Raw genomic sequence first — 14,719 nt, 5'->3', positions numbered from 1 at the left:
ATTCTCTTAATAGCCTGGTCTCTAATTCATGTTCATCTGTCCTTGTTCAAGTCAAGAAAGCAGCTATTAAAAAACCATAGTCACTATGTGGAATGTAAGAACTGAAGCATTCCATAAGTGATAATCATCTCTGTATAAATTGAAGTCTTAAGGTCATACCAACGACAGAAAAATGCTCAGTTAACTCATTTGGGAAATATCCAGTGCTAAAAACAGCCTAGAAAAATGGGTTCCAAATTTACTCATCTTCTAGGACCCTTGTGGTGAATGCATTTAAATGAGTCTGATTTTTGATGAGTAAAAATGGGAGTGAATTACTTGTCATTCTGAGATGATAAAATGGGGGTTATCACCATGTATGGCACTTTGATTAAAGACTTTCAAGTCTAACCTATTTAAAATACACATTAGGTTTACCTTCCAATAGGTTCTCAGTTTGTTGGACTCTCTCCCACCTATCCCCATCAAAAGAGACAGGGGATACAATTAAATGTGTAATGCGTTTCTATTTATCCAGAATCCCAATAAATGAAAGTCTCAAAAACCTGGATTTCCCCGCTCCCCCTCCCCCACACAGTGTCCAACTTTGCTGTCAAGATATATTTACAAGTAAACCAAACCTTTGGGAATTGTTTCTTTTTTTTTTTTTTTTTTTTTTTTTTTTCAAAAAAGCACGTTATGTAACATTTCATAGTATTAATTCAAATTTAACCCAGTCTCTTAGGTCATCTACATCTAGAACAATAGTTTAGTATAAGCTCCATTATGATTACCCACAACTACTATAATATCACAAAGTATTTAATAATATACTAAAGAGAAAAATAGTTGTGGTCAATGTAGTTTCAGTAGTAAATAAATCAATACAATGCCCTTATTTGTTTGTTTGTTTTAATTGGAAATTCAACTAAACTTAGTAAATCCAAGTTAACTGGGACACTTCATTTTTAATTATTCCAGATGGCCATTTTTCATACTAAATAATAAGTCATGTAATTTTAACTGAAGTCTGAACTTTGTTATGTTGCAGGTAGATATGCAATATACTATAAGATATTTTCTTTTTTTCCTCCTTTTTTGGCAGCTTGGGAAATTATGCATCACTTCATGGACACATTTACTGTAAACCCCATTTTAAGCAACTTTTCAAATCTAAAGGAAATTATGATGAAGGTTTTGGACACAAGCCACATAAAGAGAGATGGCGTTGTAAAAATCAAAGCAGTTCAGGGAACTTTGTTCATAATGAAGAAATAGATCTAAATAAGAGCATACCAGCAACACCCCAGACAGCTGATGTTCTCAGCCAGCACACAGATTCAGGCAATGGTGATGAGCCAGGGGAGAATTTGAAAAAACCTGGTGAGAGGGGCAAACTGAAAATTACCTGGCCTCCATTTAATGAAACTCCTAAGAAACCCTTTACTATTGAAGATGATCTCAAAATGAGTAAACCAAAATGGCCCCCTGACATGACCACTTCTCTGTCCCCTGACCATCATCTGGAAGACAAAAATGAACTAAAGTTAGAAAATGGTAATCTTGTAGAAGGAAAATGGAAAGAGAGAGATGGCATTCCTATTTTGCAACCACATCAACACTCAATCCATATGCCTCAGAAGGACAATGCTATAGGAATCACTGAGATGAAAATATATGAGACAAGGAGAGAAGAGAAGGAAGAAAGTAGACATGTGCAAGAGAAAGTGAATGAGAATGAAGTTTCTGAGGATAAGAGGAAAAGTGAAATGGATCTTAATGACAGCAATAGCTTGTCTGTGCAGAGTGCTGAGAAAGAGAAAAATGAAAAAATTAATGAGCCTGGCAGTGCAGAAGTTTTACAGGTTACTAACACTGATGATGAGGCGGTGCTAGAAAATCGTAAAGAGAATTTGAATAAGAATAATAATAATAATTATGTAGCAGTCTCACATCTGAGCAATTGTAGGCAGAAAACATCTATCTTCGATGGGTCTAATCCATTACTAGGATCAAGCGAGGCAAAACATACAGCACCTGAATATGAATTTGAAAAATTGGAAAATGGGTCTAGGATTTCAGAATTACTTGGTATATTTGAGTCTGAAAAGAGTTATTCCAAGGAAGTTTTAGCTGTGGCATCTGACAAACAGAATTCCAGAGATCATTTGGATAACAGTACTCAACCTGTTCAAACTGCCATTTCTTTAAAATCTGATCCCAACAGTGGATTAGTGTCTAAAGAAGCCACTGCCTCCACAACATTAGCTTTCAATACTAAATTGTCGATCAGAGAAAATACCAAAAGTGATTCAAAATTGCCTTTTCTTTTCACTAAAACCGTGAAAATGCCTTCTTTTTCCAAAAAGGAGGAACCATTTTTAGGCACAGGCCTTTTACATTCTGTAGATACAATTAAAACCACTTTGGGCTTGTATGAAAAAGAAAACCAGAATAACAAGAGTCACTGCAAAAATAAAACTGCAGAAGTGTCATTCACTGATGGAAGAACAAGATTTGATTCTCAAAACTCTCAGGATAGAGCAATGCCATTGGCATTATCTTCCAGAAATGAGATGCAGCGTGAATCACTCACTATTGAAGAGCAAATTAAAAGAAATAGGTGCTACAATGACTTTGAGTAGTTTAATTGATTTGGTAACACTGATATGCAGACACTGAAATAATATGGAAGTTTACATATACATCTATTTTAAACATTTTAGATGATTTAATAGCCTTTTTCAGAAACCCTTGTTGAATTTAGTATATTATGACAAGAGTATCATGTTTGTCATAAAGAAATATTTTTCTTGAATTGTAATTGACTTCATTCTTAATTCATACTTAGTTAACTTTTTTCCATCCCTAAAGTGTCCACAAAGAAACTAAATACCTGTTGTCTTTCAGTCAGCACTAAAGTATGTATTTATACCTATGGACATACTAGAAACAATCTGATTAAATAACTATTTAACTAATATGCATAAAACTTCCTTGCTGATCTTTAAAATGTCAGCAGAAAGGAAAAGTATTAGCACCTGGTGTGCAGGACAAAAGTAAGGATTTCATATCTGTAACTGTTTTTCATGTGTTATTTTAACCAGTAAATGAACTTTATTCCATAATAAAACATGAGCATTTGATTTGTTTAGTTCGTTATAGATAAGTATTTCTCACAAGATGTTCCCATTTTGCTATTTGGATTAAAAGTGAAATTATAGTTATCAGAAGCTTACTATGTATAATCATCTTGATGAATAAAATCAAGATGAGATTTAAGAAAAATTCAGTTAAATATATTAACAGAACAAATTTATTAATGATGATGATGATGGGGTAGGGCAAAAAAAAGTAATGGCAAAGAATCAACTAACTTGGAAATATGCTTGTAATTTTAATAAATTTTCCACAATGTATTATTGCAAACTAGATAAATACTTTTATGCAAACTAAAAGGTATAAACCACATTATTATTTTCAAACTTTTTTCTCAATACTTATAAGGAATACAGTTTTATTTTACCTTGATTGCATGAAGGAATAGAATATATGTTACTTAACTTTTGAAGCTCAATAAAAAAAAATCTTTTCAAAATCTGAGTTTTGAATTTCTCCTGACGTGTCCTTTTTCTAAATGCTTTTGAAGTTTGTGTGGGAAGAATAATTCTGGCCTCAGTGCATGGTTTAACAGTTAATTAGGTGTGTGCATGTATAAAAGAAGCCCCCAATATAGATTCCATTAAGTAAACATAAACCTTTGATTTCTTGTCTGTGAAAAGAAGAAACAAGGGTCTTAAAGCTTTTTCCCTCAAAAAAATACAGTATATTTCTCTTCAATGCTTTCTCAATAGATTTCTATGACCTACATTTTAACCACTTTTAGTTGAAAGTTGTGCAGTTTTGCTGAGATAATGGCAAACTGCAGAAGTAGTATAGCAAATTCATCATTTGTATTGAATTATTGTATTGCTTTTACTTTCCCTATTGTTGGTGACACAGCATTATATCAACAATCATTTATGTTAAGACAACATAAACTTTCTGGAGAGCAGAAACCAATTAAATTCAATTAGAAAGCTCATGCTATGTTCTCTAAATATTTTGTTTCCAAAGACAGCCTTTTTTTGTAGGTGATTGTATTTCATATCATATGACTTAAAATAAAACAAGGCAATTGTCTATAGATGGAATAAGTCATAGTCTTATATGATGACAGATTTGTAGAATAACACCTCACTTTGAGAGTCAACAACCCACTCAATTTGATCCAGAAAGCTTAAGGATTTGCCCAGTCACAAAGTAAGTGGTAAAGATGGTATTTGTAGCCAGATCCTCTGATCCTAAGTCCAGGAATTTTTCCAATGTACTTAGAAAGATTTCCTAAAACTCCTTGTTATATATAAAAATTTCTGCCTTAATCATTTTCCAGTATTTTTCCTCCCCTTAAATTAAGCTTTCTGTTATAACAAAAACATAATTTAAGCAACCCTATTTGGCACAGAAACTATCCAAAGCAGCTTTCTCTACTCAGTAACCCACCTTTCTACCAAGAGGAAGAAAGCATTTCATCATCTTTTCTCCTGGATCAAAATTTACCATATCAATTCATCAATCTAGGTTAGTAAAAGTCAAGAAATAAACATTCTCTTCCAATGTTGTTTTTGTTGCTGAAGGAATTATATGCATATATCTAAATGTAATTATATATGTGTATATATGTGTGTGTATGTATACACATATATTTTCCATGATTTTCTGTATCAATTCATATATCTTCTTGTGCATCTATAAAGTCTTCATATATTTAATAGCACAATGGTACTCTATTAATGCATGTACCTCATTTTGTTCAGCCATTCCCTAACAATGTCTGTCTTCTTTCTATTTTGAAGGTTATCTCTTTTAAAATTCATAATTTCATAATTCAATTTGAAAAATAATCAAATTTGACTTATTATTTCCTTATTGTAGACATGACAATTGATTATAGCTTTTTATATTTGAAAGATGTATTGGACATACATGTATTGCTATCTTAGGAAAACACTCTACTTTGGGAGTCAAATCAACAAGCATTTATTGTGTCTTCTATGAGCCAGGCATTATACCAAGTGCTGGAGACACAAAGAAAGGTGGTGGGGGAAGCAAAACAACCTTTCCCTCATAAAAAGTTCCTGTTCTCAAGGAGCTTATATTCTAATTAAATTGGAGAAATAACATACAAATAAGTTTCTACACAAAAAATATAAACAATAAATTGGAAATGATCATCAAAAGCCATTTGTAATAAAAAAGGATCAAGATGGCATTTTAACTGAAACCTGAAGTTAGCTAGAAAATGAGAATTAGTATGAAAATAATTCTTGGCATAAGAAATAAGCAATAAAAATGCCTATGGGTTGGGAGTTGGAGAATCTTATGTGAGGGAAAACTAGAAGGCCAGTGTCACTAAATTGCAGACTATATGGAAGGGAAATAGGGAGTAAGGTCTTAGAAAAGTAGAAAGAGGTAAGTTTATGAAGGACTTTAAAAGCCAGAGGATTTTCTATTTTCTTTTAGAAGAAATAAGGAACCATAGGAGTTTATTGACTAAGGAAGTAACATAGAATGAATGAGTTTTTTAATAGCATCATTGTCATAGAGCTGGAAGGAATCTTAAGAGGTTATCTATGTACATCTCATGGAGTTCTATTAAGAGAAATTTATAATAAATCCTTTCCTTCTAGTAACCACATCCCACAAAGTCCAAAGTAAATCTATATTAGAGCAAATTCTATTGTTCTCCAATTTGTTATAGCAAAGTTTCAATGTATAAAGTTTGCATTACTGAAAAATATGGTTTCTGATGTTAATGTCTTCTTTTTTGCATCTTTCATGGTATTAGTAAGCCTGGTGACAAGGTCAAAGCACAGAGCAACACATTCTTTTGAGTGGGAACAGATGTCCTGAGCATTTCTACATTGCAATCGCAGTGAAATTCTTAAAAACCTGCCTTCTTATTCTGCCAATAGATAAATGAGCTTTTTTATCTTGCCTATTCTTTCTAAATTAATATTTTCCTATGTACATTCCAAAAGTAACTTCTAAAAGATTTTCATTTCGCAGTTACTAGAAATTATAAAAGTAGATTTTCATTCTGATTTTCTTCTCAATGAACTTTATCAAAATGACCCCAAAATCCTGAGAAATCAATGTAGGCAAGAAGGTAAGCAGGGAAAAGAAAAAGTAGAGAAACGTATTTTCTTCATTTTGGAAATTTTGTTAGGAACTATGAAAAGTGCCAGGTGAGTGTTACAGTATGGACGAGCACAGAAACAGAGTTGTGACAAAGAAAATCTAAGAAAATAGAACCTGCATTAAGATCAGATGCAAACTACCAGTGAGGTATATGGTTTCAGTAGAACCATATAAGAAATTATGCTCTGAGTAATTTTTTTTTTCTGCAGTCTCAAAAGTTCTCTAGAAATTCACTAAATGAAGGTGTACCAGCTAATATTATAAATTAGTAAATCCATCTTAGGGTTAGTCTGAGTGGGAAAAAGTACTAGCATTTCTATACAAACAAGTTAATTCAATTAGTAGGGCTGGGGTTTTTTATGTTTACTATTGTTGTCTTCTATAGTACTTTTTAAGCTTTAACAAAATTTAAGAAAAAATTAAGAAAATTAAAGTGAAATGTAGAAGGGGAAAATGAGGCAATGTTAAGAATGATCATCAAATATAACTATACTAGTCCTAATATAGAGAAATGTCTTTAGAAACCTAATCATTGTTACTTGATAATAAGTGAAAACTAGAATGATTTTATAAAGCACAGAAATCACCATGTTGAATAATGCATGGATTTTTTTTTTTTTTACTTCTAGACAATGTTCAACTTAACATAATTTCAATGTTGGGGAAAAGCCTAGATAACATTCTGATGACCTTAGATTTATTATTTCTCTTCCTGCCCTGTATTGGAAATAAAGCTATCACTCAACAGTTCCAAAAAGATATTTTGAAGTATATGACCTTAATATATTAAAACCATCAATTTTTTTAGAAAATGATTCCAAATATTAAATAAAAGATTGTTGTGTCTTTTAAAAAATATTTCTATGGATATGCTAAAAAGAAAACATATACTATTTAAAATATTAACTATTAGTAAAGTTGGATCTTGTTAACTATTCTTTAGTCCAGTATTAATGGACTTTTGGTCAAATAATTAAGACAGTTTTTCAAAACTAAAGATTGAACAGGTTAAAGGAGGACAGGAGCACTAGTAATAATTGATAATACTGCCATCCTCTTATTTAGATAGCACTTTCTTCAGAAGAGTTGTCTAATATGCTCCCATTAATTCTTGTGAGGTAATTAACATATCCATTATGCTTTTTATCTCTGAGGAAAGTGAAGGCTGTTTTTTTAAGTCCCCAGCAGGCAAGCCTTTCATCCTTTTTGTTTGTTTGTTTTTTACTTTGTCTATGTAGAAGCTGTCTCTCTCTGAACCTATTAAAAAGACATATCAGTGCATGTCATTTGTCTTACATTTAACAAAAATATCACATGGTAATTTCAAATATGAATGCCTTTGTTGTAGTTTTGCTTCATTTATAAAATGTTATTAACCACTGGCAACTTCTGAAATTTAGAAAAGAAATTAAATGGGTCATATTCACGTGGTCAAATCATATCTTGCATATCTTCTTGATAATTAATGTTCTTTGGGTACACATGCTACACCAGAAGTCCAAATTATAGCAGATGTTGGTAGTTGTGTTTTTGGATGGTGTCCAAGCAGTTCAATATGTATGTACAAAGTCAGCAACTGTATTAACACCAAACATTTGTGATTTTGCCATGTGATGACATCACCTATCTAGGTTACGTTGTTGAACTAAGATGTCTCCCAACCTGAAAAAACTAGACAGATAGAAAAAGCAGAATAAGCTTAGAACTAGCTTTAGCTGCTCTTATACTCAAAAATTCCTTGACTATTTTTAAAAAGTTAAAATAGTTCTTTAATTCAGGTTGTTGTTTGAAAAGGCAATGTGAGATTCATTTTCCTGAGCATTTTTGATAAGAGCATGTCAAGGTAAAGCACAGAATATATCGAGAACGGAACACAGATAAAGGGAATCATTGTGGCTAGAGTGGTAGGGTTGATGGAAGGAGTGGGGGTAAATCAGAAACTGAGAGATAATGTAGTTCAGGAGCTGTCATGAGTTTTATGTCATGAGTGTCTGAGTGTATTTGGGTACAAATTCATGAAAGGTTGGTTTTGCCCCAGGGTAAACCTTGATTTATTAAAATGTCAGTTGGTTGGAGTCTGGCACAATCTGTTGGTGTTTTGAGCTTTGAGATCATATGTAACTTTTGGACCTATTGCTCAGTGCCTAAGGATTTGTGTAGAAATGATGAGAAAGTCCTAATAATTACTGGACCTGAATATTATTGTTTTAAGTTCCTAGTAGTCTCAAAAATGGAAAAGAGAATGTACAAAGATCCCAGAAAGCTTAAAGAACATTTAAGGGATATAATAATTTTTATTATATATACATACATATGTATATTTATTACAAAGGACATCAGCAAAACATTTTTAAAATATTCAGAAGAAAACTAAAAAAATTCAAAGGGGGACACAAATGGCAATTTTGTTAGTACTTTGTTAAATTTGATATACACTTTTAAAAAACAAATGAGGCATTACAGAAGTTCACAGTTTTATATATGATCCTTTTGGGAGTTTGTATTTTATATATTGAAATGTCTGCATCTGTTGATAATTTTAAAAGAGAAGCTTTTAAGAGCAATGAGCTTATGTTAATAGTTCTCTCATGGATTAAAACATTTTCTAGCCAGTGCTCACCATAGATTATTCCTTACACTAACCTCACAACCTATCAAAGAGAATTATATCATTCATTTAAGCCAATGGCCACATCAATTGCTTAAAATTATCACAGTTCTTGATCATAATAGCATACATACACTCTACATACACACTCATAAGCATAATTTTCATGAATGCCAGAAAAATGATACAGAATCAGAATCTAATTTGGACCCCAAGGAACTGTCCTTTTCTACATATCTCATGTGCTGCTATAATGTTGAGATATAGTCAGGCATCTGAAGTAACATACTGTTCATTCAATTTCATTTTTCTAGTCCTGAACTTCTGATAATATAACCTAATATTGGGGGGGTTGTTTGTTTTTTGGGGTTTGCCATTTCACCCAGTTGACTCATATCAAGCCTATAGCATCCCTTATACTCCCCAACCTTTTTCAGACTGATGAATAGCTATATCTTCTTTACAAATAAAGTTGATTTTTTAAAAATCTAAGTATAAGATTTTATATTTATTCCAAATACATTTTAATTTATTTTATTTGGCCTAATATTCTACTGTTATTCTGAATGTATCTTCAAGTTTCATTTCATCTGTGGAATTAATAAGCATACTATTTGTACCTTTATCGAAGTAATTGATAAAAAAAGAAATATGAAAAATTATATTTCCATAGGCTACTCTGGGAGAGACTTTTTAAAGTTGGCATTGAATTACTCATGATTATTCTTCATCTTTCCCATATGTTTCCATCTTTTCCATAAGAATAACATTAGAGATTTCCCCAAATACTTTGATAAAATCTATATTAACTGTATCTAACATATATCTACCAAATTCCTCTGTTTTACCAGTCTAATAATCCTATCAAAAAGGAAAAGGAAGTTAGTCTGGCATGGCTTTCCTTTGAAAAGCTGTGCTATATTTTTTGTAATTACTACTTCTTTCCCTAAATGATGATTAAAAATCCACTTAATGATATATTGTAGTTTTTCCCCAGAATCAAAGTGAAACTCACTTTCCTATAGTTTGTGTATTTTCTTCTTTTTTTTTCCCCAATACTAAGGTTTTTTTCCCTCTTTAATCTTATTATGTTTCTAACATTTTCTATCATTTTCTACAATATTTCAAAAATTGCTAATAGTGTCTCTGCAATCACATATATTAGTTCTTTCATTCTTTAAGGATATCCTTTATCTAGAACTGAGAAGTTCAACTCAAAAAAGATAGGGAGGTGATCTTTTACTATCTCTCCATTTATTTAAGATATCCATTCTCTATTAGTGATTTCTTTTCTATCACCCTGGTGCAAAGATTAGTCCCCATTGGTTGAATGGGGGGGAAAAAAAGAGACAGAGAGAGACAGAGAGACAGAGACAGAGACAGAGACAGAGACAGAGAGAGTCAGAGACAGAGACAGAGAAAGACAGGAGGATTAGAAGTGTAAGTGTGCCTTGTGGTAAGAAGTGGGCAAGAGAAGCTTTAGATTTATTACGAAAACCTATTACCACTATTCCCATTCAAAGAGGAATAGCCATGTCTAGGTTCATTGAGAGTTGTGTAGTTGGGGTAAATGAGTAGGGAAGAAGGCCTAGGAGATTTGTTGTTGCAATAAATAGAGAGACAGGGAAGGGATGAGTAGAGATCCATTTTCTTTTCCATTCTGAAGATCCTACCATCCCATCACTTGCCGATTCCCCCATTTAATCCTAAAGTAATTGTGACAAAATTTATTTATTTATTGTCATCTACAACTCATTGTGAAGTTTGATTTTTCACCATATTTTTACAGAATGAGTTCATATTTGGAGGCTCATCCTCCATTATTTTTTTATTAATAGTTTTTATTTACCAGATATATGCATGGGTAATTTTACAACAAATCTTTTGTTCTAATTTTTCCCCTCCTTCCCCCACCCCAGATGGCAGGTTGACCAATACATGTTAAATATGTTAAAGTATAAATTAAATACAATATATGTATACATGTCCAAACAGTTGTTTTGCTGTACAAAAAGAATCAGACTTTGAAATAGTGTACAATTAGCCTGTGAAGGAAATCCAAAATGCAGGCAGACAAAAATAGAGGGATTGGGAACTCTATGTAGTGGTTCATAGTTATCTCCCAGAGTTCTTTCGCTGGGTGTAGCTGATTCAGTTCATTACTGCTCTATTGGAACTGATTTGGTTCATCTCATTGTTGAAAATGGCCACATCCATCAGAATTGATCATCACATAGTATTGTTATTGAAGTATATAATGATCTCCTGGTCCTGCTCATCTCACTCAGCATCAGTTCATGTAAGTCTCTCCAGGCCTTTCTGAAATCTTCCTGTTGGTCATTTCTTACAGAACAAAAATATTCCTTAATATTCATATACCACAATTTATTCAGCCAATCTCCAATTGATGGGCATCCACTCAGTTTCCAGTTTCTGGCCACTACGAAGAGGGCTGCCACAAACATTCTTGAACATAGAGGTCCTTTCCCTTCTTTAAAATCTCTTTGGAATATAAACCCAGTAGTAACACTGCTGGGCCAAAGGGTATGCACAGTTTGACAACTTTTTGAGCATAGTTCCAAATTGCTCTCCAGAATGGCTGGATGTATTCACAGTTCCACCAACAATGTATCAGTGTTCCTGTTTTCCCACATCCTCTCCTACATTGCGCATTATCTTTCCCTGTCATTCTAGCCAATCTGACAATTCTCCATTATTTTTGTTGTCTTTCATTTTCTATGTATCATTTCAAAATCAATGCATGTTGATGAATTGTCTTTTCATCTATAGCAGCATATTTAGACAATTCTTCTTTTGCCTGCTCAATAGAATTATTCTTTTTTTTTTTCCCCAATGGAATTATTCTTTATTGGTCTTTTAGAATTTCATTATCAAAGTTCCTTCTGCTGAATTGTACTAAATTTCCCTAAAGAAATTTTGACCATGTAAATCTACTTATCCTTTCTCTGAAACCTTGAATTCTTGTCTTAGCAATATTAGGGTACATATCAAACTATACCTTGGTTTTCTTTTTTCTCTCAAAAAAATCTAAGATGGAATGCACATTTCCTCCATGTTTCATATAATTTCTTATCCAGAAAAAAGTAATTTCTTGTTGCTAAGAATAAAATCTAAAATATAAGATTACTTTACTTGTTCCTCTATTTTATGAATGAAGAAAGTATCATTAAGGTAAATCAAGAAATCAATAATTTTATTTGAAGAGTGAATGAATGAGAAAGAGAAAGAGGGAGAAAAAGAGGAAAAGAGAGGAGACAAGGAGGAGAAAAAAGAGAAAGATACAAAGGAAAGTGACAATAGATTCTGGTTTGTTGAACTTCACCATAACAGACATCATGGCAGGCAGCCTTGTGATCAGTTAATTTCTCATCTATGTTCTCTCTGTTTAAAGAATCTATAGTGATCATCTGTATTTCAGTGACAACATTCTTTTTCTTTTTGCCTACATTAATGTTCATTCAGCTTTTTTCCATTATGCTTTATTTTTCTAGTTCCAGGATTTATCCACATAAATGTCTCTTCTTAATATAAATGTTCCCTGCCCCACCCAATATTCTTGCATACACACACACATGACCATACATACTCATGCATGCATTTGAAACAGGCTCGATAGAATTGACCTCTTCCTCAGAAGGAGAACAGTGGGTATGCCATTATTTATATACTTCTTATAGCATTTGGCACATGATGATCATTTTATAAGTATATATTGACTGATTAACTCAATAGAAACAACTGGATAAATTTTAGGTCCATTACAGCAGCCCATAATAACCAAAGGAATTAAACCAATGGTACCTGGACGATTAATAATTGATGAGTTCAAAAATGCCTGACGTCTGCTCGGCCAAATTACATATATTAGTAAAAGATTACACATCCCCTTTATTTGCCTGAGTATAGAATCAAATAGATTTTCCCTTGTCCTCTCTATTCCCACCAACTACCTCACCAAACTCCCAGCCATTCTGATTAGGATACATTTCTGACACATGATAATTTCCTTCTTTGCATTTATGAGTGTGTTTTTATTTCTCATAACCATCCTGGAGTCCAAGGGTAGTGGTGGTGGTAGTGATGGTGGTAGTGAGGGAAAGCATGTATCTGGTATCTTTGTTTTATAAATTAGCTTTTCTTCAAATATTTTCATACTTTAAATGAAAGCTACAATTAGATTAGAAGTGAATGTGTCTATATTCTCTTCCTCAAAACCCAAAAGTTCAAACTATAAGGATCTAATTTAAAGGATAAAGTCTACTTGTAAATACATTCTTGACAGTTATTTTTTATTGCTTTCCAGTATCTTTATAATTAAATTTATTATTTTTGCTTTATATCTTCCAATCATAGACATGTTTGTCTTATGTTTGAAAGTTTGTCAATCAACAAACTGATTATATACATATACTTAAAACAGTAGGAAAGTTTTGAAAATAAATTTCCAACAAGGGTTGTTACCAAAGGAAACTTATTAAGTAATGACTGAGCAGAAGATTCAACATTCCACAATATCCACATCAAGAAAAAACAAGAACTAACACAAATATAGAATATATTGGTACACATGTTCCTACATAAACTTATACATGTATATTTGTTGTGCTATGCTTATAACAGAATGAAGACACAAATAATGAGAAAGAAAAATAATTGATTATTTACAATTATTTTGTAGCATATGAGACTTTACTTCCAACAACTCTTTGAGGTTAGTAAATCAAGTAATACAATCACCAATGAAGTGAAGCAAGACTGTATACTTACTCTTTTGTTTTTTAGCATGATGGTAGCATGATATTTTAGCATGATATTCAGCAATATTCAGACTCCTTCAATGAGGATGAAAATACCAACAAAGTTAACTATTACACTGATAGTAAATTACCTTGAAAAAGATACAAGCCAAGATGAAATGGAGAAAGGACTGGTGTTATTTTTTGTTATTTTTGTTCATAGATGATTGTGAAGTAATGGAGAAGTTTTAAGTGCTATGGATAAGTTCACTTATCTAGTCAGTATACCTTCAAGGGATGTATATATATATATATATATATATATATATGAATGAATCACCTTCCTTCATATATATATATATATATACATATAAATAGATATATATATATATATATATATGAAGGAAGGTGATTAATTTGTTGTCTCAGATAATTCAGTATTTGGGAGGCTTTGCAGAAAAATAAGAAAGGGAAGAGTGTCTACCAAACAGGTCTATAGAGCTGTTGTGCTGACTTTATTTATGCTTTTGAAACCTGGAAAGTATACCTATTTGAGTTTTTCTTGCCAGAGATACTGGAGTGGTTTGCCAATTCCTTCTCCACATCATTTTACTATGAGGAAACTGAGGTAAACAGGATTAAATGACTATCCCATGTCATATAACTGGCAAATGTCTGAGGCCAGATTAGAATTTAGGAAAGTGAATCTTCCAGATTTCAAACCTGATATTCTATCCATTGCACCATGTAACTGCTCCATTATCATTTAAAGATGAGTAAATAGATTCAATATATTATCTAACTTAATCAAGGGATAAGGCTAATTCATGGCAAAGTTCAGATGAGATACAAAAATCTCCCAATTCTCTAGACTAGAAGTGATTCCTGATTTTAAAAAGTACTTATTCAATATTTAATCATCTTCAAGAAATGGAAGTGAAAGATGGCATATCATTCCTACTGCCTCAATCCTTTTACTGATATGAAAGCAAAGCTAGAAGTGGGACTGAACTTTTTAAATCAATGAAATTAGCAAAATAAATTGAAGATGACATGAGATACCCAGCAAGAGCCATTGCATGTGAGCATAAGGATTCTGAATAACTAGAGACAGAGACATCAATGCCAGAGCTGC

At 32.3% G+C, this 14,719-nt stretch overlaps 1 protein-coding gene across 3 annotated transcripts in view; it reads left to right on the top strand.

Annotated features, from left to right (window-relative positions):
- The window catches only part of XIRP2 (xin actin binding repeat containing 2), a 389,948-nt gene extending 386,371 nt beyond the window's left edge, over positions 1-3,577 (top strand). For all 3 annotated transcript variants that reach the window (XM_074303209.1, XM_074303207.1, XM_074303208.1), the window contains one exon: positions 1,085-3,577. In XM_074303209.1, coding sequence (XP_074159310.1) covers positions 1,085-2,624 — 1,540 coding nt within the window. In that variant the 3' untranslated portion in view covers positions 2,625-3,577. The remainder of the gene's footprint in view (positions 1-1,084) is intronic.
- Positions 3,578-14,719: the final 11,142 nt, after the last annotated feature.

Source organism: Sminthopsis crassicaudata, chromosome 3 (assembly GCF_048593235.1).
Source record: "Sminthopsis crassicaudata isolate SCR6 chromosome 3, ASM4859323v1, whole genome shotgun sequence".
In the NCBI taxonomy this organism is placed as follows: Eukaryota; Metazoa; Chordata; class Mammalia; order Dasyuromorphia; family Dasyuridae; genus Sminthopsis; species Sminthopsis crassicaudata.
This window is presented reverse-complemented; position numbering and strand designations above follow the sequence as displayed.